General features: G+C 39.0%; 1 protein-coding gene across 1 annotated transcript in view; it reads right to left on the reverse strand.

Annotated features, from left to right (window-relative positions):
- nudcd1 (NudC domain containing 1) overlaps window positions 1–25,514 on the reverse strand; it is a 55,091-nt gene that overhangs the window by 26,575 nt on the left and 3,002 nt on the right. The window contains exons 3-5 of the mRNA XM_036567659.1: window positions 17,511–17,699; window positions 14,978–15,155; window positions 9,735–9,923 (exon numbers count right to left, since the gene is read on the reverse strand). Coding sequence (XP_036423552.1) covers window positions 9,735–9,923; window positions 14,978–15,155; window positions 17,511–17,699 — 556 coding nt within the window. The remainder of the gene's footprint in view (window positions 1–9,734; window positions 9,924–14,977; window positions 15,156–17,510; window positions 17,700–25,514) is intronic.

The following is a 25,514-nucleotide window of genomic DNA, read 5'->3' on the forward strand; positions in this document are numbered from 1 at the left end:
ATGCTGCCCCTTTGATATTCCTTTGTGTAGCATAATGAACACATCCCTGCATAATCTACCTCACCGCTCTTCCGCTCTCTCTCTCTCAAATGCACACAATTCCTTTTCATTTCATTTGTTCCAAGAGTGGCCTTGGCAGATCCACCATCTCACATCTGTTTCATTCAATTCAAACCTCGTTATATGTGCACCTTTAATCCTGGCTAACACAATGAGTTCCGACCACGAAACGGTATCTTATCGTAACAGCTGCTCAAGGAGCTCAAATTCAACCTTCAGATTTCTCTTCACTGAATGGCTGTTATTCATCAAGCTGCATAGCAATGCGTGTAGACTGGAGTAGCAGAACTACTCCACGTCTGATTCATGGAACTGCTGTAGAACAGTGACTTGAGCGCAACTCATGAATCATCTTCAGCTGTCTGGAAACGAGCATCTGCCCCCAGTCCCTTATTCACACATAACAGGGGTGCACAACTCCGGTCTGGGAGGGCCGGTGTCCAGTACAGTTTGGAGGTTTCCCTACTTAAACACACCCACTAAACCTACCAATTAACAGACAAATGCAATTAGGTGTGTCTTAGTAGGTAAATCACCAAACTGTGCTGGACTCTAGAAGCACCCCTGACATAATTTGCAAATGGCTTGCCCCAATTTAGCCTCACACACAGCAGGGTCTAAAAGTCTGAGACCACTTGTGAAAATGCTTCTATTTTGTATTCCTTTCTAAGTCCATTCATAAAAACCCAATTCAAAAAAGGTTGGAACAGTGTGTAAAATGCCATTTATTAAAATAGATTTGTTTATGATGTTTTATGAGCATTTCACACTGGTTCTCATTTACCAACCATTCTTACGAAGAAATTTCTTCTTAAAATCCACTTACGCAGTTTTCACGAAGATTCTGAGATTCACCAGTGTTTTCTTATTTGGGATTTGTTCTGAGGTAAAAACAGAATCTACTCACTCTCAAGAGCACAAAGGTGTGAACAGTTCTGCTCTTTAAGAACAGCCCTTAGTTTAGGACCTTTCTCAAGAACACATTTAAGAAAAACTTCGGCAGATATTGGTGAACGAGGCCCAATGTTTCTAGTCTTAAACTGCCCCTGTCTCAATTTCTTGCAGGCATCAATCTCAGAATAAGCACATTTTTAACAAAACAAATTACCAAACTGATCAGCTGATAAAACATTAAATATGCTGTGCTGTTTTGTCCCGTTTAATTAATACATTTTCATTTAAATCAGGTTAAAGTTGGTTTACTGTCCCTACATTTTTTTGGAATTGGATTTGTATTATCAGCATAACAGTTTGAATGCACCTTTGAATCCGTAGGATCTTTGAAATTTTAACATGAACGTCAGAATTTCTTAGAATGTCCCGTTTGCACACGAGCTGCACGGACCTGTTTGTGCAGAACCTCCTGAGAGTCATCTGAGTATGAGCTGCAACGGAAGGAACGGTCTCAGACTTTTGGACCCCACTGTACATATAATTTGCATTAAATGCCTTAATTTAGGTACAGTAGACCAATAAAATTAAAGCAATCAGCTCATGAGCTTTTTGTTGTCCACCATGAATAAACCCACCCGGTCACATAATTCTCTTTCGCATGCAAGCACAGCACTGAGCTTATCTGGGAGCTGAATTTGCTGTGATATCTTTCAAAGTGTTTGTCTGTGTAGAATTAATCCAGTTAAATTGTTTGTGGATACAATATGTTTTTGAAGTTGAACTGACAAACCTTTTTTATAGTATATTTACTGCTCAGCTGAAGGACTAATGAGCCAATGAAGAATCTACATCTACAAATTCCTATTCACAAATTACACTCTGATAATACACACACACACACACACACACACACATCTTCTAAGCCGCTTATCCTTCTGGGTCACTGGGGGAGCTGGAGCCTATCCCAGCAGTTATTGGGTGGAAGGTCATTCTAATAATATTCAAACTCAAATACAAACTAACTCTGTATAGAGACTGAACTAAAAGAATGATACCACAGGCATAATTGTTATTTGCATTCACTCCTGTTGTTGTTGTTGTTGTTTATATTGATATTATTGACGTTGATCATAATTTTGATAAACTAACTGCACAACAAGCTATTTTTCGGGCTGTTAAAACAGGCGCAGTCCAGCCAGATGCACGATCAGTCACAGGCATACGCCAATGATAAACGTGATAAGTAATAACACTTCGGTGAAGTTTGCACACAGTGCTTTTACTGAGTTGATCTGAACTGACTGTACGCAACTTTAATGAATAAAGTCTTAACTGATGCTCCCTCAAGGACATCCAGAAGATCCCTGTCTAAACTTTAGGAAATAACACTGAGGTTGGACTGGCGCAGCTTCTTTTGCAACTTCGGCACTTCTTCTGGATTATGCAGATGACAGAAGATCATTATGCAGAAACAGTGGAGGTGGAGGTGTTCTTTTAACTAGGGACTGTATAACAGAACAGAAAAAAGAGTAAGAGAGAGAGAGAAATGGAGTGAAAAAGACAGAGAGGGCTGATTCACACACACCTACACTTCATAATTTCTGGCAAAACCTTATTACTGAAATTGGAGCAATTTTCCCACAGCGAACGCTCAGATGAGCAAGCTGTGAATGTGACCCGCAGAAACCGCCGCGGCTTCATTATTCTCTTTTGTTGTTGATCTAGTCAAGCGAGGTCTGAATGAGATAAAGGAGTGAGGTTGGCGTGATACCTGTGATACAGTGCACGTATACATATATAGGCGTCCACATCCACAGCGCACCTCTATCAATCTCTCACCTCCTGTCCATCTTGTATGCATTAAAGCCATTCAAACCCTGCTTTCCTTCATCTCTCTCTCTCTCGCTCTGCTCCCCATGGGTTCCTGCAAATGAGCATCCCTCCTTGCAGTGAGCGTTAGTGTGCGCGCGTCAGAATTAGTGGTCTTTTGTGACTAGTGTTGCCCCCTCTCGCACAGGGTGCCTAATGCATCCCCAAAGCCTTTTCACAAAGCACCACACAGCTTCATACAATACAAGGATACAGAAAAACTGAATGATCCATTAGCCCCTGTACGTCAAAGCAAAAAATGTCCGCGCGGTCAACAGAAAACAAGAGTTGTCCTCAATTTTCCGGTCTTGGAGGGAAAGCTATTCATGCCCTAAGCAGCGGATGTGGACCGCAACCAATATATTTAGGCCTAAAAAAAAAACTAAAGGGGTTTGTTTTTGCAGTCCCACAAAACAGTTGGGAAAAGGGCAATTTAAGACTAGGAATGGTGTAAAATGTTCCAAAAACTTTTTTAACAAGGGTGACGCAGACAAAGTTGGGCATAAAAGAAGCATCCAGGAACGGCCGAGTCCTTTAAAAGCCGGGATGAGTTGAGGCTCGCACTTTGCCAAAAAATGCATGCAAGGCCAAAATCCAGTATTCGCTGGCCGTGATCTTTGGGCCTTCAGACGGCACTGCATTAAAAACAGACGTGAAATCACTGCAGTGCCGTCTGAAGGCCCAAAGATCATGGCCAGCAAATACAAATAGTTTTTGGCCTTGTCCCTTACATACAGAGATTTCTCCAGATTCTGAATCTTTTAATGATATTATGTACCGTGGATGGTGAAAAGCAAAAGTTCTTTGCTATTTTATGTTGAGAAACGTTATTCTTGAATCGTTGCACTATTTGATCGTGCAGTCTTTCACAGAGTGGTGAACCCCTCCTCATCTTTACTTCTGAAAGACTCCGCCTCTCTGAGACACTCATTTTATATGCAATCATGTTACTGACCTCTTGTCAATCAACCACCATGTGTTTTTTTTTTTGCATTACACAACTTTACCAACTTTGCCCTGCGATGGACTGGCGACCTGTCCAGGGTGTATCCTGCCTTCCGCCCAATGACAGCTGAGATAGACTCCAGCACCCCACCGTGACCCAGAAGGATAAGCGGTTTAGGTGATGGATGGATGAATGGACAACTTTACCAGCCTTTTGTTGCCCCCATCACAACTTTTTTAGAACATGTTGCTGGCATCAAATTCAAAATGGGCAAATATTAAAAAAAAAACAACACAATTCATCAGTTTCAACATTTGATATGTTGTCTTTGAAGCATTTTCAATGAAATACAGGGTTTAAATAATTTGGCCATCATTGCATTTTGTTTTTATTTACATTTTTCACAGCATCCCAGTGACAGTTCGGGATGACAGTTGTAGATGCTGTCTTTTTCAGGGATGTTCATGCTTATTTCAAGATGACAACACCAAGAAACATTCAAGTGTTACAACAGCATCTTTGTATATTATATATATATATATATATATATATATATATATATATATATATATATATATATATATATATATATATAGGGCTCTGTTTTGGGATGTTCCCTGGACAATTTTGAGGTGGTCACAGAAAGGAGGACACTTAAACTATTATCCATCCTGGACAACGCATCACACACCCCTGCAGCAGAGCACTTCAGCAATAGTCATTCAGCAAGAAATGGTAAAGGAGGTCTCTTTGCCAACAGCGATCACCCTGTACAACAGTTTATCACTGCACCAGGACATCACTGTGCTTTAGAAAAACTTCTTTGAATAAGCTCGTTGGACAGCTGTTTGCATTCTTTGCACTTGGTGGTATGCTGTTACTGCACTGCAGCCAGCATACCATATTTTTTTCTGCACTATACTGGACACTGTTTCATCATTTTTTACTCTGATGCATTTATTTGGAGGACTGGTGTTTATAATTGTTTTACTGTTATTTTTCTTTATTTCATATATCAAATGGAGTGGATTTTCTCTAATCACTCACTCTGATTTGGAATGTTTCATGATTTTACATAAGCAGGCTGAAAGAGGGCTATCTACAGAGTCGCACTGGGAAAATAAAGCTTAAATAAAGGTGGACAAAAGAAAACCCTCATGGTTCTCTCTCTCTCTCTCTCTCACTCTCTCACTCTCTCTTTCTCAAAGTCTAGTGTTTTGTTTTGAAGCATTCTGTCCGTATGATTCCTTCTGTAGTTTCTATGGCTACCAACTCAGGGACATTGTGTGAAACTATGGCAGCCTAAGCTCCAACACTGGGTTATTTTTTATCTTATAAAACAAGGAAACAAGTGTTTACAGTTTTATTCAGTCTTAGAGGTCCAGTGTTGTTACTGTTGTTTTGCTATTCTATATTAAGTATACCTGACAGTTTGCAAAAGTCAGACAAAGCCCGTCTGCCTCAGTCACTGCTGCTGTGTCAAACTTCCTGTTCAGGCTATCTGGTAGCATCGGTGCCACTTGTGCTAACAGATTGAGGCTAAGCAGCTCTGACACGCCGAGGCATGGAGTCCCTGAAGACCTCTGAAGGTGCCCTGTGGTATGTGGCAAAAAGATGATCCTTTAGTCCAGTAGATTGCAAAGTGGGGCCACCACAGATTGGACTTCTTGTTCCAGCACATCCCACAGATTGAGATCTGGGGAATTTGGAGGAACTCCATCAAGTTCCTCAAACCACTCTTGAAAAATGTATGCAGTGTGGCAAGGCATGTTATTATGTTGAAAGGGCCACTGCCACTGGGCTTTTTACAACAGGTGTGGTCACAAAGCAGCTTTACAGAAAAAAAAATCCAGGTCCGAGCACCCATGAGCGTCGCCAATGGCAACAGTGGCAAGAAAAACTCCCTAAAAGCAAGAGGAAGAAACCTTGAGAGGAACCAAGACTCAAAAGGGGAACCCATTCTCCTCTGGTCGACACCAGATACCAGATAGCAAACCAGTGATTATCATCACTATGCAAGGCTGTACCTGATCCGCACTCCCTCTACTGGCTCATCTAATTTATTTTGGTCTAATTTATTTAGATATATTTTTGTATATGTTTAGTAGTTTTCAGTAGGTTGTGCACTACAATCTTATTTATTTATTTTTTATTTGATTTATTTTTATTTCTTATTTTTATATAATTTATTTAGATCTACATCAATTTATTTTAATTATTTTAATTATTATCGTCTTTTCCTTTTTTTATTTGTTTTTCTCTTAAAATATAGTTCTAGTTCAAGGAAATCCACTGTTGTCCAATTTTTTTTTTAAGTTCAATAAATGCATGATGTTTCCAAAGTCAATAAGTAATTATGTTAAATAATCATGATCTCAACATTGGCCAAAATAATCGTGATGAGTTTTTGCAATAATCAAGCAACCCCAGTTACCCAGAGAGAAACCCCAGTACCCTACTGAATTCATCACTGAAGTTCATCCGAAAGCAATGAGCAGACTCACAACCCTGCACTGAGACTGCAACCAATCATTTCTCTGATTCATTCTTTTGAGAAAACAAGACACGATGTCTTCTCAGGGAGGTATAAGCATGATGTGGCACCAGCCCACTGCGACATAAGAACATGACTAAAGAAACACAGAAACTCATCACAGTGTGACATATACAGCATTTGAGACATCATAGGATAAAGCACCATATCAGAACAGCTCACTGTTATCCTGAGAATCCTAAAAAAGACATTTTTTGCCCTTTCAGCAAAAATCAAACCACCTTAGGAGCCACAACATTTTACGTCCATTTTACCATCTTGGCTGTAAATATGTCTCAGCATGCGCTGATGTTCTAGTATAGAATAAAAAATATAAGATAAACAAAAATGCAGACTCACTTTGCTCTGCTTTAAGCTTTAGCTCAGCTATAGCTGCTTTTCTCACATCTCCAGCAGGAAACTTTTCCAAAAGTAGAACAGTTTCTTGCAAAATGTCTCTCAAATGTCTTTTTACGACCTGAAGTTGCTTCTCATTCTCTGGCTTCTTGCATGAGTTTTCCCGTTCCACCTTAAATAGTGCCTGATGTGTCAGAATGTAACTGCTGGACCATTTAAGGTGGAACGGGAAAATTCAAACAAGAAGTTGGCGAAAGAGAAACTGACTTCAGCTTTGCGACTTTTTAGTGTTTGTCAGTTTCTCGTTGCAGATTCAACGTATCAGGAAACCAGCTGGAGTGATTATTAATGCAAATCTCAAATTATTGATGTTCATCTTAAATTGTTCTCTTTGCCTTTTTGTTAGCTACAAGCTAGGCCAGATTCTTATATGTGTTGCCATGTAACCAGCAGTCTGCGTGCCAACCTTCAGGGTTAAAGGTTGGTAAATTAGCAGTTCTACATTAACAACAGCGTTTGTTAAAACTGTGTTGAACGACCAGCAGAGCTTTATTTTACTGCACAAGAGGAATATTTTATGTTTACCTAGGACTCACCATCACGTTATCCAAACCACTGAGATATTATTTTGGGTAACATGATGTTCCAAGACAGTTCATCCAAATGTTTGACTAAATCAAAGTGTAATGTCTGATGGGTTCTAGCTACTAAACTGGAAAAAGGATATTGTACAATACTGGATTGAAGCATTAAAGTAAACTGCTGCAAAAATCTCAATGTAAATGATAAGGAGTCAGTAAAGCCACAGTGAGAACCACCTCTTATGTCTTCAAACGACTTTACGCCACCTTTTTAGCCCTCATAACTAGCTACTACTTTGAGATTTTTCCTTCATAAACATGTGACATTACAGTGAAATGTAGTGCATGTATTTACTTCCTTGTTACTCCAAATATAAAGCCAGTTACGAGATATTTGACTAAATCCTATAGCTAGAACATGTTCGACATTTCAGTGTAATTTAGCTGAACTGCTTTGGAACTCATATTAACCAGAAAAAAAAAAATCTAGTACCTTGGAGTTTGTACCTGACACTTATCTGGTTAATGATTAGAACTTGGGGGACAGTAAAAGAAAGCATTACTGTAATTTCTAGGCCTCTATAATCAGTAATTAACATCTTATTGTTGCTGATATCGATAACTATTTTTTTGCATTGAAGTAGAATGAGCAGACGACAGATTCAAAATCTAAAGATGGATCTTTCATTGATTTTTCACAGTCGGGAGATAGCTAAATCAAACAAACAGAGTGATTTTAAATGGTGACTATTATTATAAATAAATAAATAAATAAATATATATGTGTATATTATATATATATATATATATATATATATATATATATATATATATATATAAATACTTCACATTACTTAGCTATTCATAACAGTAAGTGAATGCTCAAGACTTTTATTTTAGGTTTTTTTGGTATAGACCTTATATATTACACAAAAAGTGTCTCAAAAATGATGCTAAAAACTGACTAAAAACTTAAAGTAAAAGTTGTGAATTTAATTATTGAATTTAATTTATTTGTGATTTTAAATGTTATTTTTATATATATCTTCACATTACTTAGCTATTCATAACAGTAAGTGAATGCTCAAGACTTTTATTTTGGCTTTTTTTGGTATAGACCTTATATATTGCACAAAAAGTGTCTTGGGACACTTGCTGAATACTATTTATGCCTTGTTCGCGCCTTATTTACCACTCTGCAAGCTCAAGTTGTCACTTATTCATTCATATCCATGAAAAAAAGTCAGAAATAGTGACTAGGTTTACAGAATGAAACTCAAAAATGATGCTAAAAACTGACTAAAAACTTAAAGTAAAAGTAGTGAAACATTATTTCTGTAAACCTACATCTCCATAACGTCTCTCAAACTGCAGCCAGGCCTCCAGTAAGGCTGTACAGACTTACTGATGTGGTTCAGGACACAGTACAACTTGTGAACAATAAAAATGAACAAAACTGCAGGCAGCCAGGCTTTGTATTCAAAAGCACCTCAGGAGTCGGAGTGCTGATGTAGAGTTATCATTTGTTCATTTTTGTTGTTCATAGTAAGTCATACTGTGTCATAAACCACATGTAGAAGTTTGTGTGACCTTACTGAAGACCTGGATGTGGTTTGAGTGGTTTCAGAGAAGTTCTGGTGATGTATTTGTACAGACACTATTTAGGTGACTACTGAGATTTAGGCCCAATCCCATTTATTATTCTTATCCCTACCCCTTGTTTTCATCATGAGTGTCATCCTAACCCCTTTGAACTGACTTACAGGGTAGTGGTTGAAATCTTCCCTCTGAAATGGGACCCTCAAATAAAAAGAGCATTACTTCATTAACAGCTACTAGCGCTGCTCTGTAGGCGACCCTGCCAGTCTGCAGTGACAGCAGAGGAGGGTAAAGTTCAGCTCCTCACTGCTGGGCTTTAGTTACATTTAGGGCATCATATGATCTTCAAAGAGGGGGGCAGTTATTTATCATCACCCACCCCTAATTCTTCAGTGATATGAAGCTGAAGTCAGATATTCGCCACCTTAAATGGAGCAGCAGTTACATTCTGGCGCTTCAGGCGTCAGAACTGCTGGACTATTTAAGGTGGAACGGGCGAGACGAAGGTGAAAAAGGTGAGATGAGCTGCTTTTCCACCGTTTACAGGCTTTAACTTCTGTTCGGCACTGCTGCCATGGTAACGCTGAATGATGGTGCACTCGCCATGGAAAAAGAGCACATGAATTCTGTAATGCTGAATGCTGTAACTTCAATATTGGGCTAACAATAAATAAATTTTACCATTTATTGACAATATAATCAGCCATCAACTTACCGTGCACCCTTACTAACAGACTTCTCGTCTGAGTAACAGAACACTTTCAAGGTGAGAGTTTACTGATATTTTAAGCTGCTAAGTAATCTTATGCACCATGACGAATGTGATCTGCTGCACACGTATCATCACTGACACTCTAGATAATCATAATCATAAACAGCAATATTTTTCACTCACCTGAGCGCTCAACCTCCATGTCCTCAGCTGGTGCTTCCTCCAGTGGAACTCCATCCACCTCCTTGAAGCTGAAGGGTTTTTCTGATGCCACCATCAGCCCTTTCCCCTGAGGCTCCAGCGCAGCATAGTGAGGGACTGACCTGCCCTTCATCAGCCTCCTCTTCCTCACTTCATACTTCTTCTCCTGATCTGGACACATTAAATCATGAACAGAGTTTATTTATGAAAGAATCAGGACCCACTTATAAGAAGGGATGTTCTGACATTACAGGGCAAACATTTGGAAGCAGAGTCTTTCAGAGTGGTTTGACATGAAACGTTTCTAGAGAACACATTCAAGTCAGAATTGTTTACAGTGGTGGTGATAGGAACAAGACAACTTAAGCACACTTTCCTCCTACATCACAAAGTTATTACATGCTATAGTTATGAAATTGCTGCCTGATGTCTCAGACATTGTTAGTTTTGTGAATATTTTGGCCTAAAATGTATTTTTTTTTAATACATTCATGTTGGAGGGGGACGTGCAGAGCATTCTAGGGCAAAATAGATCCTAAAGAAAACTTATTTTGTAGATTTATCCCTATTTTAGCATCATCAACAATCCTCTTAGGCTCTCTGGTGGTTTTGGATAGTATATAAAATGTCTATACGTAGGCTGTAGACATTGTGACTCCTGGTTCCTATCACCCCCACTGTAAAGAAATCTGAGTCGGCAATCGTCTCTACAATGAACTGCTTCATATCAAACCAATCTGAACGACTGTTTATACCTGAATGATTTAATTATTTATAAATTAGTGGAATTTCCATTTAATAGTGCTAGTAAACATGAGGGATGCACAGGTCGTGAATTTTTAGTGCCAATTTCTTAACAGCCAAACTGGCCAATAGCTGATTGTCTGGCCAATTTTAAAACCCGAAACTCACACTATTGGACTAAATGAACACAGGAAGCATGCTAACACGTTTCCAGAACTTTCTTTTAGACAAATTCACAACAAAAATATCATTAGTTGCTCTTTAATGAGCCAAACTGGCATTTTAAACTCTTAAAAGAATAATCAGTTGTCTATTTAAGCAACATGAATCAAATAAAATGCTACACTGAAGAAAGTGGCGACTAGCTATTCTACACAGTGAGCCGTATGTTATAATGCCACAACACTTTTGGCACAGCTGTAGCAGCAGCCTTACAGCACCAGTGCACTTACCAGCCTTTGGACTGTGAACTTGAAAAATGAACAAAGCTGCAGGCATCCAGCTCTGTATTTAAACAACCGGAATCGGTGTGCTGATCTAGAGTCAGTATTTGCTCATTTAGTTTATCATAAATTATAGTTTATACTATATGGGTGACTATTGAGTTCTAGTGTTTGTCAGCAACATTTTCATCGTTGTTCCAGCACTAAACTAAAAAGGAAAAAGACATGCAAACATGTTCTGGTTAATCGACTACATTACTACTAATCTACTACATTACATTTGGCTAGTCGATTACATTAAAAGTGGAAAATCAGTTGCCTATATAAATAACATGAATCGAGTAAAGTTCTACATTGAAGAAAGAGGCGCCCAGATATTCAGTTCTGTGAGTCGTGTATAATTATGCCTTGACTTTTTGGTTCAGGTGTAGCAGCAGCCTCACAGCACAAGCGCACTTACCAGCCGTTACATTATGTACGTCATAAAAATGCAAGCCAGGCTGAATCTCAAATGGCTCCCTACTGTCTATGAAATGCACTATGTAGGTCACAGAACAACCCAAAATAACACATTACATGTGCAATGTAAAGCCATTTATATTTAGCCATAAGTTGCACTGCTCCCTGTCTAACATTTAGAGCACCATTTAGATACAGAAGCCATAGTTTCATGATCGGTGCAGGACACCATACAGGGAGCAAGGAGTCATTTGAGGATCAGCCTCAACCTCTGCAGCGGTAGTGTATACAACTAACTGATTTTTAATTCGCTCCTGCAGAGTTTTATTGCAGCTCTAATCAGATCCAGCTGATTTGCCCATTCAGATGCTTCTGATGGCTTGATGACCTGAATCACTTAGGAGGTTGCACATAATTAAAAAACGATTAATGTAAGGCACTGTAATTAACAAAGACTGCGATGGTTCTTCCCAGCCAATATGTCAGACCATAATGACACTGCAAAAGAGTGGAACAATTTGGAAAAATATGCTTACATATTTTAGTGAACACAGTGCACTTCAACTGGAGAGAGCAGTGGACCTAAAGCATACTATTGATTTACTTGCCCCAGTTTCTCAGTTTCTTGAGGAGCAAAACAAAAGCGGCCAAGCTGCTGGGTCATAAAAAATCAGATTCAACAAGAAACTCATTTCTTGGGCTTGAGTTGAAAGAATGTAGTCACAAAACATCTTGCTTCATAGCTAAGTAAATGCTGTTGCTATTCATAAAGCTCAATTCCAAAAATCTTGAGACAATATGAGAAATGAAATTAAAAACAGAAAGCAGTGATTTCTAAATCCACTTTGATCTGCTTTTAAACAAAAACAGTAAAAAGATAATTAAGTTTTACCTTATCAACTTCTTTGTTTTTGTAAAATATACAGTCATTCTGAAATTGCCTACACCATGTTCCAAAAAAGTTAGGACAATTTAAGAGCTCCTTAAAAATGTAAGTATAACTATCTTTAACAGGTGAGGCCATCATACTTGGGTATACAAGTAGCATCCAGAAAAGGCCAAGGCCTTTATGAACAAGGAGGGTGAGTAAGAAATAATGCAACAGTTTAAAAACAATCCTCACTGAGTGACTAGATTTTACATATTTCATCCTCTACAGTGCATAATGTCATCAAATGATTCAAGGAATTTAGAGAATCTCTGTGTCTGAAGGGCAAGGTCGAAAACCACGGCTTCGACCCCTCAGATGGCACTTCATTGAAAACTGGCAGGTTTCTGTGATGGGTATCACCACATGGACTTTGGATCAACATATTCTGCCTTCTAGACATTAATGCACATTTTAACATGACAACACCAAGAAGCATTCTGCATATTACAGCATGCAGGATGGCAGCATGGCCGAGTAATCAGTGTTAGAATGGCCTGTCTCTATCCTACTGAAAACATGTGGCACATTATAAAGTGCAAAATGTGACAACAAAGGCCCTGTACAGCAGCACAGCTGAAGACTTGCGGAAGAATTGTCACACCAGGATCAATCACCAGTATTGGTGTCTTCAGTTCCCAAAGGTTTAACAGGTGCTGTTGAAAAAAAGGGTGATGCAACACAGTGATACACATGCTGCTGTCACAACTTTTCTGGAACACGGTGCAGGTGTCAAAAAGTTCATAAGCTAAAACATGAACTACTGAGATTTTATACCATTTTCAATTTAATACAGGTCAAACAGAATTTACAAATCACTGCTTTCTTTCCTCTGCTCTCTAAAGTTGATTTAGTGTTATTGATATAACAAATGATAGAAACATTAACACTCTTGAATGGGATCTGCAGTTTTCAGTGATTCACTCTGATTCACTCTTTGTTGATGGATGTCCTGCACATACAGAGGCAGTGAAAACTACATTCAAACACTGTAACGTCCAGGCAAAATGCTATGCCACCTCGAGCCGCTAGGAGGGGCTGGAGTGCCAGGACTGAGTAACTGGGGCTGAGCGGTAGCAACTGTGAGCACCCTACTTAAGGGGTGCTCACATGCTGCTCACCGCTCAGTCTTGAGTTCACGCTGTCACGCGCACATAACCTTGTTATCGGTCTCGAGTTTTGAGTCTTTGCTTTTCTCGAATTGTTCTCCAGCATAAGTATTAAAAAAACATTTGAGTGTGTGACCCTTTTGGATTCAGTTTTGAGGAGCTCTCAGTTTGGGTCATCCTTTTAAGTCATTAGTTAGCACACTCATTATCCCCTTTGGTGGCACACTGCATAGCTCGTTAGTCTGGCAATGCAGTGAGGGTTTGATTCCCTCCATGACCAGTTACTTTTCTTGTATACTGCGTTCCCTCTTTAATTCGTTCCTTGTCTAGTGTTCTCCTAGCTGCATTGCACCTTTCTGCCAACACTCTTGCTCTGCACTTGAGGCCGTCCTTTAGTGTCTGCCAAGTCATTCTTCCCATTCTTCCCCAGCACTCCCCACTACTAACATAAGGGTCGTGAGTTCGATCCTCATTTAAACATCCTGTATAAATTTCTGATGAACCTCATTTGAAGATCTAGCTTGTTTTTACCAAACTATGTTCAGTATAAGGAATTTATTTTCATTAATACAACAGTTAGTTCCGGCCACGCAAGCTGATTGGTTGAGAAGCATTCTAACTGTGCTGTTATTTCACCATAACATCACGTTTTTCACGAACACTGTATCACTCCGCTGAGACGCCGTTGCTAAGCAACGACTTTGACAGCTGTAGGAAACGCTCAAGCCATTTGAAAGTTTTTACTTCTTACTTTGCCACAAACAGAAAATGGACACTTTTAAGATCACATTTGACCGACAGCCGATTTGGTCAGACTCTGAAGACGAGACGACACTAAATTCCCAAACCGTCATCACCACTGAGCAGCTTTTCAGTCGGCAGCTGTGACAGAAGAACAGCTAAACAACCTGGAATCAGCCAGAAATGAACCCAACACCATTCGCCAAACTAAATGGGCTGTAAGATGCTTTACAGACTGGCTGGAACAAAACAACATTAATATTGATCTGGCAAAAATGGACAAAACTGAGCTAAACTTGATATTGCGGCAGTTTTATGGCTCAGTCTGTACTTCAAAAGGCGAGGCTTACAGCAGACTGTGAAGCGAGTGAGCGGAGTTCAGTACTCTGACGTAGCAACAAGCTGCTCGTTAAGGAACTATAATTTGGCGGAAGGAACTCCGAACATTAAAACATATTAAACGCTGCGTTCACAGCCCAGTTTATTTATTTGTTACTTTATTTATTTAACTGTTGTATAAAAGCAATAGAACACTCGAGGTTGTGTGTTATCGTGAATAACATCACAGCTGTGATGATCTACTGCACTCGCCCTTAGCCGTTATTCCGCGATAACACACTCCCTCTCGTGTTCTATTGCTTAAACGATGCAATTCTGATGGAATGTGGAACATTTTAAAACATTTTAAAATAAACACAAATCTGACTAAGAAGGTGAAAATAAAAATTCAGCCTCGCTGTGAATCAAATCATGGTGTGCAAATACCGTCCACAACACACTTTCATACACCGAGACGCTCACCAGCAGAGTTGCCCACAGTAATCCACTGTAGTGACGTGCAGAAGCCGCTGCCTTTGGCATCAGTCGGGTCCTTCTGGATGCGCAACAGCAGAAGGTCGATAGTGTGGACTCCCGCCTGGACGTGGGAGAGGCTGTGTAGGATGGTGAAAGGCTCCCCCAGACACTCACTGAACATCGGCTGTTTCACAGGGGTGAAATGCAGAGCATCAGAATCAGGTCATGAAACTAGAAGCGATATGTGCAAAAATCTGAACACCCCAAGTCAAATTACATGGTTTAAATATGGCATTTTTCTGCTAATTTTATCACACTGTTTCTATTTATTTGCAGAGTTTATCATTTTGGGGACAAAAATAAATAAATAAAAAATGTGCCATACTTTTTGCACAATCTCAGAAAAACTCAGAAAAAAATATCGAGATGCAAATTGTGCATCATAAAAATGTTGTGAAGTATCATGATATTATATTCATGCCAGACAGACAGGCAGAACCCCAGCAGCAGCATTAGGTATAACTGATCTATCAAATAAGGACATGATTACTCAACTAAAGTTAAAATAAAAAAAAAAAACAAGCATTTAAGTTAAAAAATATATTGCAGTTTTTTTTTATATATTGGATTTTAAAATGTACCTTTGCAATAAATTTAACAAAGATTAAATGATAATGCATATTTATTCATTTGAATTCAGCTTTATCTGAATTTGTAAAGCAACATATGGTTTATTGTTTTGTGTTCTAAAAAATTTAAATATCACTTAATTATGAAAACCATAGATTTATTCAACTACTAATATAACAGTAACATAACAGAAACAACAGTGCACAGGCACTGACAACACGCTGGACGCAGCTGCGCTGAGCTGTAATGCTGAAGCAGAGAGAGCCAGGGTCTCTACAGATCCCTCATTGAAATGCTAAGCCTGGTGAGCAGCGTTTAAGTCACGCCAAATCGATGCGTAATCTCTCGCCTAACAGCAGGGGCACAACTGCAGGGGGCTTTAATGGGTAAATACATTCCAGTAGAAAAAAAATACAGACTTGCATTTACAGAGTTATTTTGTGTATAACCTTGTTTTTTGAAATCACAATTTTAAAGATTTACACAGCTGAATATAAAGGTGTTAAAGGTTCTCCAGCAGTCCATCCCCTAGTCCAGGGGTCAGCAACCCAAATGTTAAGAAGAGCTATTTTGTCAAGTTTCAACAAAAATCAAACCACCTTGGGAGCCACAACACTATGTCCATTTTACTGAAGTAATGTTTTACTATTGTTGCTGTAAATATGTCTCCGTATGTGCTAATGTATTAGTACAGGCTAAAAAATATAATACAAACAGAAACACAGACTTACTTTGCTCTACTTTAAGCTTTAGCTCAGCTATAGCCGCTTTTCTCACATCTCCAGCAGGAAACTTTTCCACAGAAGTGAATAGTTTCTTGTAAAATGTGTCTCAACATATGACTTTTTTACGAAGCTGAAGTCTTGCTTGAACTTTCCTGTTCCACCTTAAATGGTGCCTGAGGTGCCAGAATGTAGCTAACTACGTAGCTAACTGTTGCACCATTTAAGGTGGAAAGGGAAAATTCAAACAAGAAGCTGGCGAACAAGAAGCGACTTCAGCTTCGTGAATTTTTAGTGGTATCAGGAAAATCAAACTGTCGGTGTTCGTCTTAAATCTTTCTCTTTGCCGTTTCTTTAGCTACTAGCTAGGCAAGATAGTACAACTTAGTAAGGAGTGGGAACAAGATGGTTTAGTTGTGGCCAAGATTTAGTAAGGCGTGGGAATGAGATAGTTAAGTTGTGGCCAAGATTTAGTAAGGAGTGGGAATGAGATATTTAAGTCACGGCCACGGTTTATAAGGCATAGAAACAAGACAGTTTAGTCATGGCCATGACTTAGTAAGGAGTGGGATCAAGATAGTTTAATCGTGGCCATTATGTTTATTAAGAATTCATAATAACCATACTGCACTTGTTAGCTGCAGCTTAACACTGCTTATTTTCTACTTTGGCACAAACAAAAACACAAAAACACCTATATGCTGTGACATCACAACCACAACTAACTGGCAGTCTGGCACACCATGTTCAGTGTTCAAGTCACAAGCCAGATAAAGCAGATATGCTGATTTTCTGGACCAAAATAAAACAGGCCTGGATCTTAATTCAAAAATTAATCGCAATTCAAACTGGAGTCCCAACATTGGTTGCTAAAAATTGCAAATAGATATTTCATCCCAATCGTTCAGCCCCACCCCTCAGTAAGCCTTTCAGTCAGCAGTTATGATGAAACACCTAAGACTGGAATCAGCAAGAAACTAACGGAATACAACTCAGTGAGCAAGATGGGCTGTGAAACACTTTACAGACTGACTGGAACAAAACCACATTCAGCTGTTTAAACCAGCTTTGAGCCAAAAGTTTTCAATATGTGCTTTTAACGTTAGTCTGGAAATGAAAACTGTCAAATCCTGAATTTGAGGTGGTGCATATTTACAGTAGTATCATTTGAGTGGGTTTTCTCTTACTTCCCATTTGGTGTGGGAGCTCTCTCCTCTCTTGCTGGTGCGCAGCAGGGTCAGATTTCCCGCCCCGTCCGACAGGGCGGCCCAGGTCGCCGACGTCAGACTGAGAGACGCACACACTCGCTCGCCTGCGCATGAGCTCGGCTCAGGGGTCATCCGGAACATCTCCCGCGGCTTCCCCAGCGCCGTGTCCTGACAACAGCAGAGGAAATTCGGTCATGCTGACAGTAGCAGAACCCTTTCTGGTTCTCTGCAGGAGACGTGGTTGATGTAGAAAATACAATATCACAAAAGACAGAATGTACCAGCAGTGATATATTTAAAGAAACACTATTAAAAACTATGAATACAGTGATTTCTATTAAACACTGCACACACTGTGCTGCTCTACATCCAGTTAAACAGGCTTCTTTCTGCCTTCTTTTTAGTGAGCCGTGCAGTTTGTCAGTGTTTATTTTATATATATATATATATATATATATATATATATATATATATATATATATATATATATATATATATATATATATATATATATTAAACACTGACAAATATATTATAAGATAATAAGATGATAAATTCACTATATAAAATCATTTTAAAGGGCCCATACCCTAGTTTTTGCTTCTATTTTCTCCCTGTGAGGTCCACTTATGTTTGTATTTGTTTATGTACCAAAAACGGTCATAAATCTGTGTGCCTTCATAGCCTGGTATATGTAAATGTGCTGCGTTTTGATTGGCTGTCCTATATTGTGCTTCATTCAAAAAGCGGTCCAGTCTGAAAGCACAAATGGGCAGAACAAAACTGCTGTAGACTGAATAAATGGATATATCTAAATGTACTGGTTTTTATGAAATCCCCAAAACAATGCATTCAAAATGGCCTGTTTTTATAATTCACTCCTTAAACTGTATAAGATGTGAATGATTTAAAGTTTAAAACAACGTTTACTTACTCTATCAAAACTTTTTCATTTCAACAAAGTAAGTAAATTTGGTTTTCCCAGATATGCACCCTTTAAAAATCATATACAGCAGTGTTTCCATCACAGAAAACGACCATTTAAGTGTGTACAGAACCATTCTCTACGTAACCATTGCCCTTATTAAAGAACCCTTGAATAACCACTTTTACTAGTTTATACATTTAGTTAAGTGACCCTTATTAATCCCACAACGGGGAAATTTCACCTCCTCATTTTAACCCATCCGTGCAGTGAAACACAACATACACACTAGCGAACACACACACTAGGGGGCAGTGAGCACACTTGCCCAGAGCGGTGGGCAGCCCTATCCACGGCACCCAGGGAGCAGTTGGGGGTTAGGTGCCTTACTCAAGGGCACCTCAGTCACGTACTGATCAGCTGAGGGGATCGAACCGGTGACCTTTCAAATTTGCATTATATGTAATCAACAATACTGAAGTTATTATTGAATAAATAGCAAAGATAACTGATTCCAAACTTTTGAATGGTAGTGTAGAGTAACATGCTCATCAGTTGATAAATGGGCTTTAAACTGAGCCCCAGTAGTGCTGATCGCTAAGTACACATCCTCTACAGAGAACACCCTTCTGCACATTATAATGTGCAATTACTGCTTATTTGCTCAATTTATCATATTGGAATAAAATATAAAACATTAAATGTGGCCTGTGTAAAAGGCACATGTTTTATTTGATGTTTTTCCAATATGTAAAATTCAGCAAATAAATAGAAACTGTGCACAAGAATTTTCAGAAAAATGTCATATTTCAGGGTGTTCATTGTGGAGGATGTGTTAACTTTTTTCCCCACACAGGAACAAACACATAATTTCCCCGGGGGTGTGTAAACTTTTGCATACAACTGTGAAGGGCCATGAAAGTCTGGGCAGGACAGATTACAGAGCTGTTTTTCTCATGCCAGACAATTGTGCATGTACACTGTGGAACTCGATGATGTACTTTGTGTATTGAAACTGTATTTTTTTTTAATGGTAACATTTATGATTACAGGCTTCCTGCACACAGAATAGCTGCGACACGTGATCCAGACATGAAATCAGAGAAACTCCTAAAATTAGTCATTTAGCACTAAATAAGGAGAAAGCATTAATATTAGGGTTGCACAAAATAAGAATCATAACCACTTAAAAAGAAAAAAAAAAGACAGTTATTTAGATTTGGCTGAAATTTCAAACCAATATTTGATGACATTTATTGCAAAATAACAAGGTGACACTGAGCTACTGCAATAAAATATGTTGATTTTATTTACTTTTCTTGCATTTGTAACTCAAATAGAAGTAAATAGTCTTTCCCTTCAATGCTAAACCATGAGGATCTCATGCAGAAAAAAATGGGCCAAACCCAAAATGGCAAAACGTTAAGCACCTTAACAAACCATTAAACAAACAGATGCAGTAAGTTAGCATCCTTTGATTTCTTTAAATGTTGAAGTTCATAAATGGTAAATCGTGCCTCTAGTCTTGGGGCAAGCTGAGCCAATGGCTCAACTTACCTCAAATAAAATAAAAAGTATATTTACTTAAATATAATTGGGTAAAATATACTCAAGCATGTTATTTTGCAGTGGCATTGCAGAATTTCCACCATGCCAAGAAAACACAAATGCGGAACCAATAGAGACTCAGCTACACTGGAACATCTGAGATGAGCAGCCAATCAAGATCAAGATAAAGATTAAGTGACCATAGTCCCACATTGGGGAAATTTCACCTCCTTATTTTACCCATCTGTGCAGTGAAACACCCACAAACACACTAGTGAACACACACACAGTAGGGGGCAGTGAGCACACTTGCCCGGAGCAGTGGGCAGCCCTATCCACAGCACCCTGGGAGCAGTTGGGGGTTAGGTGCCTTGCTCAAGGGCACTTCAGTCACGTACTGTCAGCTCAGCTGATCAAACCGGCAAACTTCCAGTCACAAGGCTGATCCCCTAACCTCCAGCCCACAGCTGCCCCAGCATCAGAAGGAAAAACTATTCGGTCAGCTGATCAGATTTTTAATGGTAAAAATCATCATCATTGCCAACCACATCGACTTCCACACTGGAAAAAATTAACAGAGAGCCTTTAAAAGTTTCTGCTGGTTGCTGGTGGTGTCCAATAGTAATACACGGTGTTTATGTTTTGCTGATGGGTTGATCTCTAATGGTTTAACAGGTGTTCTGGGGCTGATTCCACATGATTTCCTGATGGGATCTAAATGTGTTCTACAGGCTAATAGTGGTGTCTATTGGTAGCCATTAAGCCATTTAAGTTGAGAAATGGCATTTCTGTTCCTGAGAACTGGATGCAGAATGAGCAAATTTGATTGACTGATTTATCTATTGATTCCTTTTATTGCCACACAACGTGTCTGTTGTAACTGTATCCAGTGCAACAAGATGTAATTCAACTCTGTTGTAACACAATAGCCATAAACATACAATATAACACATATACAGTAAACTGTATACAACACAGCACAAAGTATACTAGATTTAACATAATAGAATCATGAAAAATTGCACAGTAATTTCATCCATGCATTCTGAAAAGCTGGAAATCTTACAGTCAGACTATATTCATACTGCCCAGAGGAGTTCAGTAACCTGACAGCAGTAGGAAGCGGGTTGTCTTTATGGATCTATTGCCCATGTGTCAAACACAAGTCAGGCCCGTGACACAGTCCTACTCGGCCTGCAAATTATTTTAATTTTCTATCCTTATTAGCCCGTTTCACCCTGAGATGCACTACAGTCCCCAGCATGCACTGCAACATAGTGTGCATTCTGACCCCCAACAACAATCTATGGGTCAGTGGTTACACAGAAAGAAAAGATGCCTGGTGACTAGTTCAAGCAAATAGGCAGTTTTTTTTAAAAAGTACCAACTATTTATTTTGTATTTAGTGCCTATTTTGCTGTTGCAGCTTTGGCATATTTTGAATAAACAATGGCCAGTTCAGGTCATGGCAAAATGTTAAGTAAAAATGCATTAAAAACACAGCTGGGCCACGGATTTGCTGAGATTTCTTAATATGGCCCTTTCAGTGGTTGAGTTTGACACCCCTGATCTATAGTGTCTCCCAGAAGGAAGAGTTTGGAAAAAAAAATATTGTGAATTATTTCATTCTTTTTCAGTCACACCTATAAACTATAAATTACATAAACATAACCACTCTTCTTTGAATAACACTACTTTGAGTAACATGAACTAGAGCCGAGATTCAAAATGCATTAAAACACAGCTGGGCCACGGATTTGCTGAGATTTTTTAATATGGTCCTTTTAGTGGTTGAGTTTGACACCCCTGATCTATAGTGACTCCCAGAAGGAAGAGTTTGGGAAAAAAAACTGTGAATTATTTCATTCTTTTTCTTTGAAAACCACTACATTGAGCAATATGAACTAGAGCCGAGATTTTACACAATATTTTTTCTCCTCTCCACATTCTGTAAACGTTTATGCTCCAGCAGATACATTCATGAAAGTAATTAGACATCAGCACCAGCCCACGATTCCCATATCAGTTCTTCCCTAATTAATACAAGGACAAAAACAAAACAAAAACAACATAAATGTCTCCACGGTTTCTTTAATTAAACAACTCAACTTGAAAAACGATCACAGTCCTTGATAACTGTTAATGCTGTGATGATCAAAGCAATTTCATCAGGCAGCCACTGAACCGCAGTCGCCATGGAGTGTGGAGCGCGCTAACGTTATCTCTCTTCCCACCTTTCTGTTCTGTTTTCTCCTCTGACCTCTCAATAGCTGTGATCACAGTGTGATACGCGGTTCACTCTCAGCCGTTCACAGAGCGCAGGCACTCGCTCCGACAGAGAGATAATTAGAACATAATCACAGCAATCATCAAACAATCTCAGAGTAATTTTACACCGCAGAGTGTCAGAGGATCAAAAGACGACGAAGAACAAGAACATCAGTGAACGTCAATGTTATGTTGATGTGAAAAATGTCAAGTTCAGCTGACCAGGTCCATCTCCTGAATTATAAAAACATTAAAAAAATAAGCTGGAAAGCTGCCTGTAAGAAACTGCACTTTAAACAACATGCAGTAAAGACCTTTTCACAATGTGCAAGCAGGCAGGACATAACCTTAAATGAGGCTAAATCAATTTCCCTGTGCTTTACATTTTAAACTTATGTTCATAAGGAATTAAAAAGAGTTGCACAAGATGTGCACCTTCACACATAATCACACAAAATATCTTAAAGGACTGGCTGACGAAACGCAGCAACAGGAAGAGAATCAAGAGTGAAGCTGAAAACTGCCAATGATGTCAATGTTACACAGTGCAGTGCACCGAGCTACAGACAGCCACAAACATGAAGCTTGTGTGCCCTCTAGTGTCGACATAAAGTAACACATCATATGGCAAAATACCAGAGAACTGGTAGAGAGGAGAATCACCACTCTAATGTCTTCTGGGTTTCTCAAACGCTAGAGGGCGCTCCTGAGTGAGTCCAGAGTTAATGGGTTAAGATGGAGCATTTCAGCAAAATCATAGTTTATAAATTTATTTAATGAACAATGAATAACATAAAATATTTTAACTCTGCTGTTTTATTTTTAAGAGCTTTTGAACTCGAGTTATAGGAGTTTAAAACAGCGCCTCATGTGATGATGTCAGTGAGCGCGAACAGCCAATGAGCTGCTCCGCTCGCCAACCAATCAGCACTTAGTAGCAGTAATGCCAGCGTTCTGCTGCCGAAAACCCATTTGCTGTAGAAAAAAGGAAACATACAGGTGAGTTTTCTTTGCTTTCTTAGTGAAATTCGTCCTTCTACTTTTACTCTGTACTACAAAAGAAAGTTCTGGGCGAGTGATTAGAAACTATTTCAACCTTTCGTTTTTAGCCGTTTAGCTCCGTTTACTCCCACTCATTGAGGACTCGCTCACGGGCGCCCTCTGGCGTTCTGCAATCCTGCTTTTGATATAATATGGGAAATAGGAAGAGGCCAGACTCCCCTTAAACCTGCTCTGAAAATAGAACAATCTGAAAAAAGAAATCTGCACTGCAGTGAATGTGCGCCTTTAATGCAGTGACTACTACTGAAAGCTTGAACTTGAATGCGCAAGTCAGAAAACAACTAAACATAACAAAAGTAAGAATGTTTTGTGACAAAAACAAAAAAGTAAACAGAACATTCATTTAGGCTTCATGAAACTTTAACTGGTCTTATGTGACGGTTCGCAAATGGCTTAATGTTATATTTCTTTGTAATTAGTTGGGAACAATTTGGACTGTGTGGGATAGTTGTAATTCTATTTGGATTGTGTGGTTTTATGTAGGGGTCGACCGATTATCGGCCCAACCAATAATCAGAGCCAGTATTTAGCATTTTTTTAGCGTGTTTTGTTATGTTTGCACACATCTGAACACACGGTCACAGACTTATGTAGTCTGGCAAAATGTCCCGTCCACAGCACTACTGGATTGCTTGAAATGTACAACCAACCAGCACTTCTGTAGTCTGTCTCTGTGTCCCGCCCTGTGTTGAGTAAATCCAATCAAACCCGCTTTTCAGTGTTTGAGAGAGACGCAGGAGCAGCGTTTCCACAGTGAGAGGCCGAGACTGATCAACGCAACTGGCAAAAAGCTCAATCGTCCTCTGCAGTAAAATAAAGCTCTGCTGATCGTTCTAACAGTTTTAACAATACATGGACTTAAACGCTGGAGTTAATGTAGCCTACATCTGCTAATCCACTCTTTAACCCCATTTAGATTAGATTATTAGATATAGATTTGCGCGCAAATTGCTGGTCACCATAGCAACACAGACAATAATCTCGCCAAGCTAGTAGCTAACAAAAAAAAACAAAGAGAAAGATTTAAGACGAACATCGATAATTTGGAGACGAATGGACTTATTTGCATTTATAATCACTCCAGCTGGTTTCCTGATACAATTAATCTAAAAAGTCAGTTTCTCGACTTTGGCCTAATAAAAAAAATCAAACGTTGAGAGACATTTTACAAGAAACTGTTCTACTTTTGAGGAAAAGTTTCCTGCCAGAGATGTGAGAAAAGCAGCTGTAGCTGAGCTAAAGTTTAAAGCAGAGCAAAGTGAGTCTGCGTTAGCGTTTATATAATATTTTTTAGCCTGTATTACTACATCAGCACATACTGAGACAGATTTACAGCCAAGATGGTAAAATGGACATAAAGTGTTATGGCTCCCAAGGTGGTTTGATTTTTGCTGAAAGGACAAAATGGCTCTTCTTAACATTTGGGTTGCGACCCCTACCCTAGCCAGAGAAATATGACACACGCGTGCAACTCAAGCCCTGCCCAAAACATCACGTTTGGTGAGAGTGAGATTTGTGTGGGTGGGAGCAACACGCTGTATGGACCCAAACTGCTTCTGTAGTAGATTGAACACATTCACAACGTGTGTGCATATAGCAGAGCTTGAGTAAGGCCAACGCAGACAAGCCTCCAGAAAGCAGTAAATTCTAAACCATAATGTATTGTTTTACATTTAATAACTAAGCTATACACAATTTCTGGTCATTTTCATTTCTTTTCGTGGTCGTTAAAAAGACAGACAGCTGCAGCTCGCTACTTCCAAAGATTCCACTGCTCTGCTTACATTAAACAAGCCGTTACCATCGAATCATGCAGCGCAGAATACATCTGATACACTTAACGGTCCAACTACTGCTTGTTATCGCATAAAATACAAATCAAATAAACATGTTAACATTCATGTTCCCTCACTGTTGTTACAAATTAGTGACAATTTTTACTGCAAGATTGCTCAGATGCTTACTGTAATATAATGTAATAGCCTGTACTGAGACTTTCCCGCTTAAACCCATATACTGAAAAGGCTCCTGATGAGTTCTCAACACTGTCAGTGACTCATACTATGTATTTGTTTTACATAAAGATTGTGTGAATATATTCGTAAAAGTTTCACACTACAAATAAATTATGGTAAATGAATATCGGCCCCAAATATCAGTTATCGGTGTCCTTGATTACT

Source organism: Colossoma macropomum, unplaced genomic scaffold (assembly GCF_904425465.1).
Source record: "Colossoma macropomum unplaced genomic scaffold, Colossoma_macropomum, whole genome shotgun sequence".
Classification (NCBI taxonomy): domain Eukaryota; kingdom Metazoa; phylum Chordata; class Actinopteri; order Characiformes; family Serrasalmidae; genus Colossoma; species Colossoma macropomum.